Below are 15,756 nucleotides of genomic sequence, written 5' to 3' on the forward strand. Positions count from 1 at the left end.
TTGTGAAAATTGTGAAATAATCTATTTACGCAAATTTAAAAAATAGAGAAAAGAAAGTGTGATACAAGAAATTTACATGATTCAACAGAATGCCTATGTCCACAAGAGGCGACAAAATAAAATTTTACTATAACTTTAAAGATTACAACAATAACTTGAATAAATTCTCACACAAATCTAAACCCCAAATATATCCTTAGTTCTCTAACAAATTAATAATTAGTGTTAGAGATATATATTAAACATATATTAGCCCAATGTAATAGGCCCAAGCTCAGTCCTACTTGTACTAGTAGTCTAGGGTTTAGTCGCCAATATATACTCATGTTAGGGTTCATTGTAACATAGGAGGTTATGGTACTACACTCTTATACAATAAAGATGTAGCCCTTAAGAGATTCCTCCGTGGATATATGCCGTCAAGGCTGAACCACGTAACTCTCGTGTTCTCAGTATTCCTATTCTATGCTTCCTCTTCCGCATTCACTCTAGCATACACAATATGATATAACACATCGCATTGCTAATATAATACTAATATTCTAAAATTAGAAAATATTCTATTGTATTTAGACAAGAATTGCAGGATACTCTAGCTTCCTATCTCTGGAGCGCACAGCTCTTTGTTTTTTTTTTTTTTACCATCTCATTAGGAACTCTCTTGCATCTTCTCTCAAACTCACCATCTATTTTTTAGCTGGAGATTCAGCCGAAATGAAAATAGTTTCAGCACATGTAAGTTACTTGGTCAAAGAAAATGGCAAGCATTTATTGATAATGGAGTCATCCATTTCGGCTACAAAGAGCAATCCAAAACTGGATTGTATATCAGATGTTTATTTTTGGTAACCATATGTCAGATGTTTATGATTGGTAACCATATGTTAGATGTTGTTCCTTGCTTTTTGAAAATTCATGCAAGGTAACATTTTATGTTTGATTGTAATGTCAATCCACCGACATCAAAATTCAAGCCATTCCAGCAATGCACGAATAATGACAGACTATAAACTAATAAAAAAAAATCATAGAGAACATTAATTACGTGATGGGTTCCAAATTTCCTGTTTTTGAGATCCTTCACATACGGTCATATATACACCTTTGTCTCTTACTCCGACGAACAACTCAGCTTTACCTCTCTTACTCAACTCTTCCTTTGCCTGAAGCTGTTTTGACCTTCGCTAACAGAATGGGAGTAGTGCCTGAACGTACCAAACTGCACTTAGCCATGATTGTCTGCCAGCTAGGTTTTGCAGGGAACCATATTATCTTGAAGATTGCACTTAACATGGGTATAAGCCTGCTTGTTTTCCCAGTTTATAGGAACATCGTCGCGCTGGTTGCACTAGTTCCCTTTGCGTATTTCTTAGAGAAGTACGAGGTTAACCTCATATTACAAACTTAATAAGTTGTTCCAACCTGTTTTGAGCTTTATTTTCTTTGCCATTCTTATATTTTCTTTGTATATATGTATAGGAGAGACAGACCACCAATAAGTACTTCTCTTTTGTTACAATTCTTCTTCCTTGGCCTTATCGGGTAAGTTTTTATATTTTTTTGAAGGAATTCTGGATTAACATATGATATGCATGCAAACATTTTCCCATTTACAATTTTGGCTTTCAATTCCGGCAACAGAAAATTCGGTTCCTGCTATAACCTTTCTCATGGCGGTCATATTCAGGCAAGAGAAATTATTAATCTTCTTATCTCTTCCTAAGTCTAATACCTTTAGCGAAATAGGTCACTACAGTCTACAGCAATATTGATTTTGCAGAATGGAGCAAGTACACTTGAAAAGGAAAGATGGTATGGCTAAGGTGCTTGGAACTGTTTCTTCTGTTGTTGGATCTCTTGTGATTACTCTTTATAAGGGACCAACCCTATTTGGATCAAATTTACAGTCACACAAATCATATTTCTTAGGGACAAGTTGGACTTTAGGTTGCATCTCTCTTATTGATCACTGCCTTCAGGGCCGGCTCAACGAATTTGGGGGCCCTAGGCAAAAGTTTTAAACGGGGTCTTTTATTATAAATTAATATATATTTTTTCAATTAAAATTTATTTTTCTTGCTTTTTGAGAGGCAAAATTACTAATTAAATTTTTGCATTCAAGTTCCGCTAACATTTCCTTTTCAATTGATAATATAGCTAATCCACTTAATCTTTCCTGTGACATAGTTGATCTTAAATATGATTTTATTAATTTTAATTTTGAAAAACTTCTTTCTGCGGAAGCAACTGTAATAGGTATAGTTAGTAATATTCTGAAAGCAATACATGTATTTGGAAAAGATTCTAGCCTTTTTATATAATTTAGTACATTAATTGGAGAGTTATCATTTATTTGCAAAACTTCTTTTAAAACTTTTAGTTCTGAATATAAATCTAAGCCATCAATATCAGAATAAGTTTTATGTGTAAGAAAACATTCAAGATTAAGACAATTTTTTTTCAAACTATCATCATCTAGTGATTTTAGTTTTTCAAAATTAAATAAAAAACCAAAAATATTTTCATATATTTGAAATTGTTCAAACCTACTTTCAATTGAAAAAATAGTTTGATCTACTATATATAAAAAATAATTAATTCTAAAATATTTTTCAGCGGATTGTGTTGTCTCATCATTGACATTCTCATCAAATTGTTTCTTCCTACGAATTATACGTTTTTCACGAAATATAGACTCTATTTCCATTTTGCTTGCAATTTCTTTAGATGAATTCATAGCAGATGTAAATCCATATTCTCTATATTTTTTTAAAAAAGACATGAGACCTTTTAATTGATCTATAGCAATATCAATATGCATGTCTTTCGATTGTAAATTTTACTAACAGAGTTAACAGCAAATAATATATCATACCAAATAGTCACAGATAGCAAAAACTCAAAACTTTCAATCTCATATGTTGCTAAACAATCAGCTTCACTTTTTGTTTTGGGATCTTCACTTGTTTTTGCCAATTGTAACAAAGCATCTCTTATTTCTAGAACTTGAAATTTTATTGCTTTCACACTTTCAATTCGACTTTCCCAACGTGTTTGTGACAATGGCTTAAGAGTTAAACCTGTCACATTATCTTGTAAAATGTTCCATCGTTTTGTGGAAGAAGAAAATAGTGTGTATATTCGTTGTACTACTCCAAAAAAAGAAATAGCTTTAGGACAAGAATTAGCCATATCACACAGGACAAGGTTGAGATTATGACAACCACATGGTGTGTAAAATGCTTTAGGATTTATATCAAGAATTCTTTTTTGTACCCCTTGTTTTTTCCCTTTCATATTAGACCTATTATCATATCCTTGTCCACGTACATCATTAATATCAAGTTCAAGATTTTTTATTGCATTTATAATTTCATTGAAAAGACCTTTTCCAGAAGTATCATCTACCTTTAAAAATTCCACAAAATGTTCGTCTATTTTTATCGGACTTATTGAAATATCCACACATCTTAGTATGAGAGTCATTTGTTCTTGATGACTTACATCGGGGGTACAATCAAGTATAATTGAAAAGTATTTTGCTTCTTTAATCTTTTTTATAATTTTACTTTTAATTTCATTTGCTAATAATTGTATCACTTCATTTTGTATATTATGTCCAAGATAATGATTATGGATTGCTCCATTTTGAATACGTTGAACATGTTCTTGCATTATTGGATCAAATTCTGCAACCATTTCAATTATACTTAAAAAATTTCCGTTATTTTCTTGATAGATCTTTTCGTTTTTTCCTCGGAATGCTAAATTATTTTTACCAAGATTTTTTACCACCGCTATTATTCTTAATAACACTTTTTTCCAATGATCTTTCTCTTTCTTAATTTGTTCTTGGACATTTTTATCAATTGTTTTATTCTTCAATAATCTAAGTTCTAAATCAATCCAAGTATTCATATTAGTAATATGCTCATTAGTTGTTTCGTGATTTTTAAGAATATAACTAATATTTTTCCAATCCTTAGTTCCTCCATTAGCTAGTTGATTTGTATTAGATTTTCAATTAAACAACTTGCAACAAAAACAAAATACTTTATCTAGGTCTTTCGAATACACTAACCATTTTCTATCATGTTTCTCTCCATTTGGTAATTTTCGAATATAATGCATAGTAGAAAAATGTCTAGAGTTCTTATCTATAGGAAAGTTTAGATTATCAACTCTTATTGGACCATTTTCTACTAACAAATCTCTTTATTTTATATCAATAGTTTTCCATTGACTTGGATCAAAAATATTTGTAGGAATATAATTAGGTTGATCATTAATACTTTCACTCTCCTCTAAATTATTTTGAGCTTCATTATCAAGAATGGTGACATTACATGTTTGAACATTATCATGACCACCTTCATTATTATCATTTTGTTGTATATTTTCATTATCTTCTAACTCTTTTTGATGAATTTCTTCTTCATTTATGAAACTTTCACTCAAATTTTCTACAAGATTTTGTTTTTTACTAGTAATAAATTTGTCCATAGTTCCTTTTTGAGATTCAATTAGTTCTTCCCTTTGTCTTTTCTTTTTTAGTTTTTCATATCCGGATGGATATTTTCTAGTAGACATTTGTAATTAAAAAAGATTTACGAATAAATGAAATACAATCTATAATAATAATAAAAATTACAATTTAACTAGAATAATATAAATTTAACGTATAAAACAATAGAACCTGGTTTATAAAAAACACAATTGTAACTTTACTTAATATGATCACTTTACACTTTAAACCTGCACAAAAAAAATTAAAATTAATATTAATACAAAATAAATTATTCTAAATTTATAATTTTGTTATCAATACTCTTCACTAACAAAATATGTAGAACTCAACTTGATTCACACATTCACTAATACTAAAAGTTCATCACGGCATCACACTAAAAAAATCTGATTTCTTAAAAAAAAAAAAAAAAAATCAAATATCAAAAAGCAAAAGGCAAAACGTGTTCTCTGATTTTTTAAAAAAAAAAAAAAAAAAAATCAAAAATCAAAAAGCAAAAGGTAAAACGTGTAAGGCTTTCTCTGATTTCTTAAAAAAAAAAATCAAAAATCAAAAATCAAAAAGCTAAAGGCAAAACGTGTAACTGTGTAAGGCTTTCTCTAGAAGCCACAGCCAGTGAAGCTTTTTTTCACTTTTTGTAAAGTGAAATCAATGGTCCGGATGATGCTTCTAGAGATATCTTTAAGGGCCCGGATCAACCTTCTAGAGAAATCTATTTCTCTTTTCACTTTTTGTAAAGGCAAATCATTTAGTCTCTGTGTTTGTTCTCTTGTCGCAGCTGCTTGTGCTCTTTACTCAGCAGCAATGAGCAATAGCAGAGCTGAGCAAACTCCTCTTCAACCAAAAAAAAAAAAAAAAACCCAGCAAACTATGAAGAAGACGAAAGAGGCAAAGGAGGAGAAAACAAAAAATGAACCTGAAATGAAGATCTGTGAACACATCAAGTCTGTTGCCAACACCAATTGATGAGTAAGTCAACAAAAAAAAAGAGTGTTTTTTTGTTTTTTTGAATCAAGATGGAGACTGGAGAGAGTCAGAGAGTGGGCGATTTTTTTCTTCTTTCTGCCTTTTGTAATATTTTCTTCTACAAACCAAAGATTATTGCTTTTTGTAATCTTTTCTTCTGCAAGTTAAAGATTTGATGATGGGATTTCATGTCACTTCAATGTAAGTAACGGGCAAATTTTTTTTTTTTTCAAGATGAGAAACGGGTGTTTTGTGATCTTTTCTTCTGCAAGCTAAAGATATCATGTCACTTCAGTGAGAAACGGCCCCCCCCCCCCCCCCCCTTTTCTTTTCTTTTTCTCCTCAAATGAGAAACGGGCCCTTTTCTTCTGCAACCTAAAGATGTGGTGACTTAAATGTGAGAAACGGTTTTTTTTTTTTTTTTTTTCCTTCTTCAGATGAGAACACTATTATATACTACGTTTTTTTTTTTTTTTTTTTTCATCAGATGAGAACACAATATTTATATACTATATATATATATATATATATATTTTTTTTTTTTTTTTCAGATGAGAACACAATATTATATACTATATTATTGCTACTTGGGGGCCCTCTTACATGTGGGGGCCTTAGGCGGCCGCCTAGCTCGCCTATAGGTTCAGCCGGCCCTGACTGCCTTTGCTGGTCTAGTTGGATTGTCTTACAAACACCACTCATAAAGAAATATCCAGCTCGGCTTTCGAGTGCCTCGTATGCTTACTTCTTTAGTATTCTTCAATATTTGTTAATAGCAGCAGTCTATGAGAGAAACTCCCAAGCCTGGATAGTTAACTCCACTGATGAACTCCTTACTATTTTCTATACGGTTAAGTCTAACTAATATCAAGATTATCTGTCATATCTCATATGTATAGCGTAATAGTCTCATTAATCAACCATGCACTTGTTTCAGTATTTTGATCATAGGTGCAATCTTAGCATGTTACCTAAGACAGTTTACGGGCATTACTTTTTTTATAACAAATTTCATAATTGTTAAAGTGATATATAACAAATTTCATAATTGTTAAAGTGATATATGTGAGTGAATGGGTTCATAAGTGTCATTTGTGTGCATCTATAACTCATAGTCAACCACTTTACTGAATATAAATATTTTTGTAAAACAAGTTGTGTCAGTCGCATTGTTGTGACAATTTGGAGTTAAGATTTTTCATTGTCAAAGTAAACCTAATGGAATGATAGAGCAGACTGGTGTTTGCAGGGATTGGTGGCTTCTGCAATGACATATGCAATACAAATATATGTAATTGACAAGGCAGGACCGGTGTTTGTTTCAGTTTATCTACCTCTACAGACCTTGCTTGTTGCTATAATAGAAGCCGTTGTTTTAGGCGAAGAATTCTACTTAGGAGGGTAAGTCTCATCACTTTGGTTACAAATAAATTTAATTTTAGTTGGTTCTAATTAGTTCAACTAGTAGAGATCTAGGATCAAACCCACACCTACACCAAAAATAGATGAGAGTTTGAGTTTGGTGATAAGAGTAATTATTATGGAATGGAAGCTATAGGTTGAAATTTTATATTATAATAATAATAATAACTTAATTTTTTTCCTTGAACTTTTCTCTGTCAAAAATTTTATCATTTAAATTTTCTTACACATAATATCTATTGTGGGGCCCAATAATTTGTGGCCCTGGACCATTTTTACATTGGGGCCCAAGGCCCGAGCCGAGGAGGGATATAGCCGAGGACGTATAATAAAAGTCTAAGTAGTCTTGAGACATAGCCGAGGATGACTCTGTCCTCGGCATTCCCAAGGTCCTCCTGAAAGAAAGGGCAAGAACGGTATAGGAACAGTTTTGGAAAAAATCTAAAATATCTATGTCGATAGAGAAAGGGATGCTGGATAGTATAACGCTCAAGGACAAAGGGAAAGCTGCCATTACTGCCATTGAATACTCTGCACCTGACAGAGCCATGCTCTTCAGCTTTTACAACCACCCCCAACCACTTTGGGTATGGGCTGATGGGATAAGTATCAGTCCTGGAAAGTCGATCCTACACGTGGACGTAGGATAAAGGGTACAGGCTAATATAAAAGGAGAAGCAAGCAATCCGGAGAAGAGGCTGAGAAAAAAGGCCAAGAACCAGAGCCTCCCAGACTGTTTTAAGGAGAAAGACTCCACGAAGCGAACATGGCTTACTTTTGTATGAACACCATGATCACCCACCGATCAGTGACTAAGACCTAGCCCTTCAAACCCACGCTCTACAAATGATATTGTTTGGGCCCTCTTTACGTACGAGTCCAATATCATCTTGGGATTGTCACGAATTGAGTTCCTACAATTGGCGCCGCCTGTGGGAAGGGCTTGTGTCTTGGCACAGACGGTGGGTTGAGACAGTCCCCCCATCATTTCCAACAGCCGGTTGTAGTGTTCTAGCATAAAGTTCCACTAGGGACTACGTTTCTTCAATAGGGGCTACGTTTCAAAGCGTCAGTGGCGCGGATGGTTCTAAGGGCTTGGCCGAGGAGTTAATCCCCCTAAACCAATGTCCCACGCCATTGCCGAGGGGTTAATTCCCCCAACTACTTAAAAAATCAAGTTTTGGACAGAACCAAGGTATTGCATGGTCCTCGGACTCAAGCCTATGGGGAAACCAACTACTTAAAAAATCAAGTTTTGGACAGAACTAAGGTATTGCATGGTCCACGGACTCAAACCTATGGGGAAACCAACTACTTAAAAAGTCAAGTTTTGGACAGAACTAAGGTATTGCATGGTCCTCGGACTCAAGCTTATAGGGAAACCAACTACTTAAAAAATCAAGTTTTGGACAGAACTAAGATATTGCATGGTCCTCGGACTCAAACCTATGGGGAAACCAACTACTTAAAAAAAATCAAGTTTTGGACAGAACCAAGGTATTACATGGTCCTCGGACTCAAACCTATGGGGAAACCAACTACTTAAAAAAAATCAAGTTTTGGACAGAACCAAGGTATTGCATGGTCCTCGGACTCAAACCTATGGGGAAACCAACAACTTAAAAAATCAAGTTTTGGACAGAACCAAGGTATTGCATGGTTCTCGGACTCAAGCCTATAGGGAAACCAACTACTTAAAAAAATCAAGTTTTGGACAGAACCAAGGTATTGCATGGTCCTCGGACTCAAACCTATGGGGAAACCAACTACTTAAAAAGTCAAGTTTTGGACAGAACCAAGGTATTGCATGGTCCTCCGACTCAAGCCTATGGGGAAACCAACTACTTAAAAAGTCAAGTTTTGAACAGAACCAAGGTATTGCATGGTCCTCGGACTCAAGCCTATGGGGAAACCAACTACTTAAAAAATCAAGTTTTTGACAGAACCAAGGTATTGCATGGTCCTCGGACTCAAACCTATGGGGAAACCAACTACTTAAAAAGTCAAGTTTTGGACAGAATCAAGGTATTGCATGGTCCTCGGACTCAAGCCTATGGGGAAACCAACTACTTAAAAAATCAAGTTTTGGACAGAATCAAGGTATTGCATGGTCCTCGAACTCAAACCTATGGGGAAACCAACTACTTAAAAAAAAATCAAGTTTTGGACAGAACCAAGGTATTGCATGGTTCTCGAACTCAAACCTATGGGGAAACCAACTACTTAAAAAATCAAGTTTTGGACAGAACCAAGGTATTGCATGGTTCTCGGACTCAAGCCTATGGAGAAACCAACTACTTAAAAAAATCAAGTTTTGGAAAGAACCAAGGTATTGCATGGTCCTCGAACTTAAACCTATGGGGAAACCAACTACTTAAAAAATCAAGTTTTGGACAGAACCAAGGTATTGCATGGTCCTTGGACTCAAGCCTATGGGGAAACCAACTACTTAAAAAATCAAGTTTTGGACAGAACCAAGATATTGCATGGTCCTCGGACTCAAACCTATGGGGAAACCAACTACTTAAAAAGTTAAGTTTTGGACAGAACCAAGATATTGCATGGTCCTCGGACTCAAACTTATGGGGAAACCAACTACTTAAAAAATCAAGCTCTGAACAGAACCAAAGTATTGCATGGTCCTCCGACTCAAACCTATGGAAAAATTAGCTACTTAAGGAGAATTCTAAGTCGCTCAGTTCTCAGACTAAATACCAGAAAAGACTAAGGCTACGGAGGTCATTAGGAAGATGGCAAAATGCCTTATTACTCAGCGACCTGTAGGGGCTGTTCATTTTGGGTTACATATCCTCGGATGATTACTTCCTACATAGCACCGAGCATTCAGCCATCATCTCGTTCAGTATGGGGTATACAACCCTTTTTCAGGTCGGTCTTATTGTGCAAGATAGCTTCAATAAGTTCATAATAACATCTTTTTTCTTAATAAGGGTTTCAGCCCTAAGTATCGTTTTCTCAGGTTGGCATTATTATGCTAGACAACTCTAATAAGCTCATAATAACATCTTTTTCTTTTTTCTTAGTAAGGGTTTCTGCCCTAAGTATCATTTGTTCAGATCAGCATTATTATGCTGGATAGTTTCAATAAGCGCAGAGTAAAGTCTTTTTATTAACAGGGATTTCGGCTCTAAGCATCGTTCAGAGTATAAAAATGAAAAGAAGTCATACAGTAGTACGTCCATTCACGGCATAACCATTGCAGGGAAGAAAGAATACATAGAATAAAACAATAGCAACTTTTATTAATATAAAGAAGTAGTACAACGTACAATGAAGGGCTTAAACAAGCCTATATAGGAAACAAATTACCAGAACTAGAATAAAAATAAAAAAAATAAAAAGCAACAAAAATAAGAAGTCTCGCTAAATTCTGCTCTAGTAGCTGCCATATTGAGAGGAGGACCTCTTTTGATGGATGAGGAGAAGAAGAGGAAGAAGGAAAAGCACCAGGATGGATCTGGTGATGGGAAAGAAGAAGAAAGGGGGACAAAAGGAGGCACCAGTGAAGGAAGAGAGGAAGAAGCGGGGATACTTAGTTCCTACATCAGCCCTTACTCCTAACACGCTAGTGCCATATTAGCTATACTCATAGGAGAGTGGATGGTACTGATGATGAGCAACCCCAACTCAATTGCACCAAAAACTTGATGCGATTAGCTCCTGCTTCGGATTTTGGCTGAAAGAGGATGAGAAATATCTTGAGTCTCTGCCAACCCTGTCCTGACTGAGCCATCTTAAGTTTTGGAGGGACACGGTGTTTTTGGAAAGGATGTGATCTCTTCACCCCCATTTCTACCTTAGACATATCACACTATAAGATTTGACTATGCTGATAAGGAAAACTTTGAGCGCAGCTTGAGGTTTAAGGCTTTAGAAACGTCAAAGGGTCTTTATGCAAAGGAAGTACCCTCTCATCTTGCTTCTTATATGAAAGGTAAATTTAGTGGCATTTAATCCGTACAGATTTCCAAGAAAAGCTGCAAACGATATAGTGTCTGTTCAACTCCCCAATGTCATCTATAACTGTCAGATTTGATTGGCCTCGTAAAGGAAATTTATTAAAGACGCGCCTCGTACACTGAAACAGCAGGGGCGCATCGTGTGTAAATCTAGAAGAATGTCTCGTAACCCGGCGCATTTCCTAAGCAGATGAAGAGACACCAACATTAATGAAGGGCAGAGCTAAACGAACTGCAATAAAGGCTTGGCATCACCAAAACCTTCCTCTCTGACCAAGAGGTCGGACAACAGAATTTTGAGGGGCTATTGTGGGGCCCAATAATTTGTGGCCCTGGCCAATTTTTACATTGGGGCCCAAGGCCCGAGCCGAGGAGGGATATAACCGAGGACGTATAATAAAAGTCTAAGTAGTCTTGAGACATAGCCGAGGATGACTCTGTCCTTGGCATTCCCAAGGTCCTCCTGAAAGAAAGGGTAAGAACGGTATAGGAACAGTTTTGGAAAAAATCTAAAATATCTATGTCAATAGAGAAGGGGACGCTGGATAGTATAACGGCCAAGGACAAAGGGAAAGCTGCCATTACTGCCATTGAATACTCTGCACCTGACAGAGCCATACTCTTCAGCTTTTACAACCACCCCCAACCACTTTGGGTATGGGCTGATGGGACAAGTATTAGTCTTGGAAAGTCGATCCTACACGTGGACGTAGGATAAAGGGTACAGGCTAATATAAAAGGAGAAGCAAGCAATCCGGAGAAAAGGCTGGGAAAAAAGGCCAAGAACCAGAGCCTCCCAGACCGTTTCAAGGAGAAAGACTCCACGAAGCGAACATGGCTAACTTTTGTATGAACACCATGATCACCCACCGATCAGTGACTAAGACCTAGCCCTTCAAACCCACGCTCTACAAGTGATATTGTTTGGACCCTCTTTACGTACAAGTCCAATATCATCTTGGGATCGTCACGAATTGAGTCCCTACATCTATAATTTCATAAGTATTGTCCTTTTTTTCTAAAGTATATCCACACTTAACATGTGTAAGGTGTATAGATGATATATATTAATTAAAAGAGATGCTACATCCACAACATTTTTACAATATTTTTACAACAAATTATGGGTGGTTAGTAGTTATTGGTTCAAATTTGAACCTAACACTAAGATTACTTTTTGGCCCCAACAATAATAACCAGTAACAACTTACTATTTAAGATTTGTTGTGAAAATATTATGAACATATCATTTCTCATTAATAAATGAATTGTAATTAGTTCCCTTTATAAAGCTACATACTAAAGGCTCAAGCTAAATCTAGATAATTTGACAGTAAAAATATATTAAAAAAAAAAATCTAGGTAACTTCCCTATCCATGTCAATAATGTTTTATTAGATTTATTTTTCTTGGTTCTGACGTGCAGGATTATTGGAGCAGTTTTTGTCGTAGCTGGACTATACCTCGTTTTGTGGGGAAAAAGTGAAGAGAAAAAGTTAGATGAAGAAAAGCCCTTGGTGTTTGAAAACAGTAATGGGGAAAGTTTAAGCAATGTCTCAATCATCCAACCATCGCTTCCTACCTCTAGCAATTAATTTTTGTCCATCCACTTTTTTGTCATATGCGCTGGCCAAAAATGTGTGACATTTTAAATTTTCAAGGGCAAAATTATAAATTTTTAAATTTTAGTAACGAAACTTTTTATTTTTTATTTTTTATAAACACCCATTCAATACTTTCATTAACTTGAAATAGAATTACACTGGGTTACATCGATTTGAATTTGATCAACAATTTTGGGCGGAGTATCTTCTACCCAACTATTACAATCATTTAGAAATTTGGCTTGCCTAGCCAATATTTGAGCAGCTTTGTTACCATTCCTTCAAATATGGGACACCTCCCATGCATTGAATCTCTTTAGCCCCTCCCTTATTCCATCCACTACCAAATAGATAGAACTTGGGGGTACACTCTACCTCCCTAGAAACATAACCACCAGTTGTGCATCACATTCTATTATGATGTCTTTTAGTTCGAGGTCCCCAGCAAGCAGCATACCTTCCTCAACAGCTTTGGTCTCAATTTCCAATACTCCTAGGGGCAGATCAAGCTTCTTACTAATGGCCCCCATGATCTCACCCCTTTCATTTCTTATAACTACTCCCACACCACAACCCCTTATATCATCAAAGATTGCTCCATCTGTATACACTTTGTACCAACTTGGTTTTGGGGGTCTCCACATAGCCGTATCAGGTGTAGGGGGAATAACTTGAGTCTGAAATGCAGGCTGGGTCTCTTTCGTGTACTCCGAAGCTTCCCTAACTATCACTTCATGGTTTTTGCATTGGCCTCCATGTCTCACATGGTTCCTTTTGTTCCATAAGCACCATACAGTGATTGGGAACAACTCCTAATTAAAACCCGTGTCCCTTTCCTTAATCTCCCACATGATGTCTATGAAGTCTCTAAGGGGTTCTTGGAAGCAAGGTAGCTTTAACCTTGTGCAACTCCACATTGCCTCCACTAATTTGCAACTCCATAAAGCATGCCCCGAGGACTCAGCACTCCCACATATATCACACCCCTCATCCACATTAATTCCCCGAGCCTTCAAGCAAAGTTTTGTGGGGAGAATGTTTTTACAAGCTCTCCACAGTAGGTGCTTGATCTTGCTTGGACAATTTAGTCGCCATACGATCTTCCAAATTGCCTTCATCCCTGAGTTGTCCGAGTTACTTCCTCCCACTCCCTAGTTAAAATCTTCTTTTAAAACCTTTTGTGCCACCTTATATGCGCTTTTTACTGTAAATCTTCCATTTGTAGTTCATGCCCATATGATTGAGTCTTTAGGGAGTCTGCCACTAATGGGGATGCTTAACATCATCTCGACTTCATGAGGAAGAAAAATGGTTTTTACCTTCGCCACGTCCCAAGACCTTCTGTCTGTATCCAGCAACGTCGACACCTTTTCCATACCCGTGTACCCACCAATTGGGCTTGTCACTTTGAAAGACTCCAGGGAAGGAATCCATCTGTCTTTCCATATATGGACCCTTTCTCCATTTCCTATACACCATCTGGACCCACTATCAACCACCTTTCTAGCTGCCAACATACTTCTCCACGCGTTCGAAGGCCTTCTTCCCAGCTCAGCCTCATTGAAGCTACCAGTCTTAACATATTTCGCTTTGAACACCTTATGAACTAGCGAGTTTGGGCTTTGTAGCATTCTCCACCGTTGCTTGGCTAGTAGCACTAAATTAAAAGCTTTTAGGTCCCTAAACCCCATACCTCCTTCCGCCTTTAGGGTGCACAACTTTTCCCATGAAACCCAAGCCACTTTCCTTTCCCTATCCTTTTGATCCCACTAGAAGTTGCTCATTATTGAATTCAACTCTTTACACAACGTGTCTGGAATTTTAAAACAACTCATCATGTACATTGGCATTGCTTGAGCTACTGCCTTGATTAATATTTCCCTTCCGGCATGAGAGAGAAGCTTTCCCTTCCATCTAGCTATTTTTCTCCCTACTTGGTCCTTGATGCAGTTAAATGCCTTTCTTTTCCCTCTCCCCACAAGCGATGGCATCCCTAGGTACTGGTCATGGTGCTAAACTACTCTTGCCCCCAATTTCTCCTTCACATAATTTTTAACCTCCCCACTAGTATTCTTGCTAAAGTATAGGGAGGTTTTTTCCCTATTGAGTTTTTGCCCCGAATCCCCTTCGTAATCTTCAAGTACCTTTAGTACCCTATCATGATCTTCCCTCATGGCTCTTCAAAACACTATGCTATCATCGGCAAAAAGCAAATGGGATATTCTCGAGGCTCCCTTACAAACTGCAATCCCCCTTAGATGCCCCTCTCTTTCCTCCTTTTTAATCATAGCCGATAGACCTTTGGCACACAAAAGAAACAAATAAGGGGATATTGGGTCACCTTGACGCAAACCCCTTGAAGGAACTATTCTCCCTTTTGGTTCACCATTGATCAACACTGAGTAGGAGACCGTAGTTACGCACATCATTATTAGGGAAATCCACTTATCATGAAAACCCATCTTTCGTATCATAGCCTCCAATTACACCCACTTGACCCTATCGTAGGCCTTGTTCATATCAAGCTTAATTGCCATTAACGCCTCCTTCCCTTTCTTCCTTTGGTCAATGCAGTGCATGGTTTCGAAGGCGACTAGCACATTGTCTGTAATGAGCCTACCCGGAACAAATGCGCTCTGAGAGTCATCAATCACCGTTGCCAGAACTCTTTTTAGTCTATTCGCAAGATGCTTAGAGATTAATTTGTACATAACATTGCAAAAACTTATTGGTCTAAATTCAGTAATTTTTTTAGGGGATCTCACCTTCGGTATGAGGCATATATGTGTTTCATTTAACCCCCTCGACATTATGCCGTATTGAGGGCAGTGAGCACACAATTGACAACCTCAGATCCAACAATATCCCAATAATGTTTAAAGAAAATCAGAGACATACCGTCCGATCTGGGGGCTTTTGTGGGGTGCATTTGCTTGAGGGCACACCATACTTCCTCGGCTTTAAAGGCCGCAAGCAACTCTTCATTCATATCCGGAGAGACACGATTTGTAATTGAGTTCAGGCTGGCATCAAAGCTGGTTGGCTAGTTTGACTAGTAAATGTCTTCAAAGTAGTCCATGATATTGCTCTCAATACCTTCCTTATCTTCCACCCACACTTCATTTGTGTTTTGCAGCCCCACAATCAAGTTTTTCCTATGCCTTTGGCTCGTCGTGGCGTGGAAAAGTTTTGTGTTTCTATCTCCCCATTTTAGCCAAAGAGCTTTGGACCTTTGATTCCACATTACTTCTTCTCT

At 36.8% G+C, this 15,756-nt stretch overlaps 1 protein-coding gene across 1 annotated transcript; it reads left to right on the plus strand.

Annotated features, from left to right (window-relative positions):
* Window positions 1-1,192: 1,192 nt before the first annotated feature.
* Window positions 1,193-12,491, plus strand: LOC115950170 (protein WALLS ARE THIN 1-like). Its single transcript, XM_031067411.1, has 7 exons — window positions 1,193-1,377; window positions 1,480-1,544; window positions 1,585-1,687; window positions 1,781-1,906; window positions 6,113-6,344; window positions 6,744-6,895; window positions 12,323-12,491. The coding sequence occupies exons 1-7, from the start codon at window positions 1,193-1,195 to the stop codon at window positions 12,489-12,491; spliced, it is 1,032 nt and encodes a 343-aa protein (XP_030923271.1).
* Window positions 12,492-15,756: the final 3,265 nt, after the last annotated feature.

Source organism: Quercus lobata, chromosome 6, assembly GCF_001633185.2.
Source record: "Quercus lobata isolate SW786 chromosome 6, ValleyOak3.0 Primary Assembly, whole genome shotgun sequence".
NCBI lineage: Eukaryota > Viridiplantae > Streptophyta > Magnoliopsida > Fagales > Fagaceae > Quercus > Quercus lobata.